General features: G+C 40.2%; 1 protein-coding gene across 1 annotated transcript; it reads right to left on the reverse strand.

Annotated features, from left to right (window-relative positions):
* Positions 1 to 774: 774 nt before the first annotated feature.
* On the reverse strand, positions 775 to 2,322 carry LOC131598232 (uncharacterized). Its single transcript, XM_058870851.1, has one exon. The coding sequence runs from the start codon at positions 2,320 to 2,322 to the stop codon at positions 775 to 777; it is 1,548 nt and encodes a 515-aa protein (XP_058726834.1).
* Positions 2,323 to 2,625: the final 303 nt, after the last annotated feature.

The following is a 2,625-nucleotide window of genomic DNA, read 5'->3' on the forward strand; positions in this document are numbered from 1 at the left end:
GGGACGAGTAACTCTGGGACTAGTACTTCTGGAGAGTAACTCCGGGGCCATAATTCTGAAGAGTAACTCTGGAGTCATAATTCTGGAGAGTAACTTTGGGGCCATAATTCTGAAGAGTGACTCTGGAGTCATAATTCTGGAGAGTAACTCTGGGGCCATAATTCTGGAGAGTGACTTATTGAACTTCTGAGAATCCATATGTTTCTTAAAGCTTTGTTCTTTGTCAGCTTGATCTTGAATCATCATTTTAACTCTTTGTTTGATAGGGACCATAAATTATTTAGACGATTTATTGATGAAATCACTTTGGAGTTTCTTTAGATAAAATAGTTTGTAATATTCAAAACATTAACAGAATATGTTTCAACATTCTCCCCCTTTTTGAATGGTGACAAACTTTTTATTTTAGTTTCTTTGAGTAAGGACTTTGAAACTCCCCCTGGAAAGATGCATACTTTGAAAGGGAAAATGCTCCCCCTCAATATTAGTTCATATATAGTAAATGAATTTAAAAGCATTTGAAACACATTAGATAGCAGTTTTTGATTAATGTTTGAGAATCAATACATCAAATGATTTACATCAATATTTTGGTGCACAAACAAAAAGATCCTAGAGGACTACTGCTAATTTTAATTATACAGTCCTAGTGAATTATAGATAAGTAGAGTACAAAGAACTTAAATAAGACAAAGCTTTGGTCAAAGCTTGTTCTCCCCCTTTTGTCAACCATACAAAAAGAAAGGGGGAACCAAAAGAAAGAGGACGAGAAGATTAAGAACCAGATGGTTCATCATCAGAAGTTTCCTCAGAAGATAATGGCAGAAATGGAAACTGAATCTGAGAGGGATCCGGAGGAAGCATTCCTGGAAACCTCGGGCATACTTGTTCAGTGACATAATCAATCCAGAATTTTTGGTAAGCCATTAACTGCTTTTGGAGAGCTGTAAAAGATCGAAGGTTGACGTCCTGATGGGGGTTAACCGTTTCAGATGAGGTTGCAGATCGAGGGTAAACGGGAGGACGATTACCAATGTTGGGGAAGTTGTTAAAAAATGAGGATGTGATGGAAGTGATGGGAATCTGAGGAAGGGTATTGGAATTATTGGTGGTGTTTCTAGGAGGTGATGAGTCATACCTCGGAGCAAGCAGTGTTTGAACATTGAAGGAGTTATCATCATCTTCCTTAGGAGAAGAAAATATTGGAGAGTTTGTTTGGAAGACATAAGGATCAGGTTGTGGAACAGAAGGCATGGCATGTGATTCTGTAGGATCACCTTGTTCAGATCGCTGAGCGGAGTTATTAAAAAAAGCTTCAATCTGAGCAGTGAGATCATTGGAGTCTGTATGATTGATGGAGGAGAGTTGAATTCTTCTAGGAGAAGGTTCTTTGTAGGAATTAGGAGAGTTCAGAGGTGAGGTCGTGGAGAGAGGATTTGTTGTCATAGTAGGGGAAGTGTATGTGGCAACATGGGGAATAATTGAATTTTGTTGATTTGAAGTGGGTGGAGTTAATAATTCAGCCTCAAGCATGGATATGAGTGAGGACAGCTGAGCTGAAGCAGGAGTGTGAGGAGACATTGGTGAGGGTGGTTGATGAGCTGAAGCACTAGGAGGACTTGAGAGAAGGTTTTCAAGAGCGAAAATGTTGATCATGTCAGTGTTAGAAGTCTCTAGGTTTGGAGGACTTGAAACATTTGAGATAGTTTCAGTTTGGAGAGAAACTGGAGCTTGAGTGATGACAACTGTTTGTGGTGAGGATTCTACTGGGATTGGTGATGTAGATGTGAGGTCAATGCATTGTGTGATTACAGGAGATTGTTTATTTGTTTCCTTTGGGTTTGGAGATATGGATTTAGAGGCATGAGGAGAGATTGGTGAGGGCGCTTGTGGGGATTCTAGGTCAGCAGTGTTTGGAAGAGCCACAGATAATGGAATGGGAGAATTTGTGGTCAGGCTGTTTGGAGAGTTAGGAGATTCAGTACCTGTTGTTAAAGGTTCAGTTGGAGCATATTGCTTTACAAGATGCCGGCGTTTTGATTTGGCCTCAGGTTTAGGTGATGGTGCACGCTTGAGTGAAGGAATTTTCATGCGCTTCAACTTGGAGGCATCTAGGATTTTGTTGATCTCGAAGGAGTCCTCATCGTCCAGAGGAACATTAAAGTGCTTGAATATTTTGGTAAGAAGCATACCATAGGGGGCGCTTCTTGCTCTATGACCAGTGTGTTTGAGATAGTTGAGCACCAAATATCCTATATTGAGAGGGGTTTTCTTTGAGAAATGGTAGATGACAAGTAGGTCTTTATCAGTGACTCGTTCCATACTTCCTTTTCTTGGAAGAATAGTGTGAATGCAGAAGTTATGAATGATATGGCTGAGGGGTTCAAGGTTGGCAGACACAAAACGCTGAGTTTGATGTTTGGTGATGGAGAGTCTGTAGGATTCAATGTCTAGGTCATAAGATGAGGGCCAGTCATCATTAAATAGATGAAGTCCATTGTTTGGGACATGCAAAATGTCGCACAGGAGCTCTGGGGTTAGGGTTATTTGACGACCCTTTACAGATGAAATTAGCTATGTATCACTTTCAGAGGCTTCTATAGCGGAAAAAAAATTTCTAACTAG

The sequence above is a fragment of the Vicia villosa genome, linkage group LG4 (assembly GCF_029867415.1).
Source record: "Vicia villosa cultivar HV-30 ecotype Madison, WI linkage group LG4, Vvil1.0, whole genome shotgun sequence".
NCBI lineage: Eukaryota > Viridiplantae > Streptophyta > Magnoliopsida > Fabales > Fabaceae > Vicia > Vicia villosa.

Bases quoted from the DNA above. Each gene is read 5' to 3' on its own strand.
- LOC131598232 (XM_058870851.1), bottom strand. From the start codon at position 2,322: ATGGAACGAGTCACTGATAAAGACCTACTTGTCATCTACCATTTCTCA.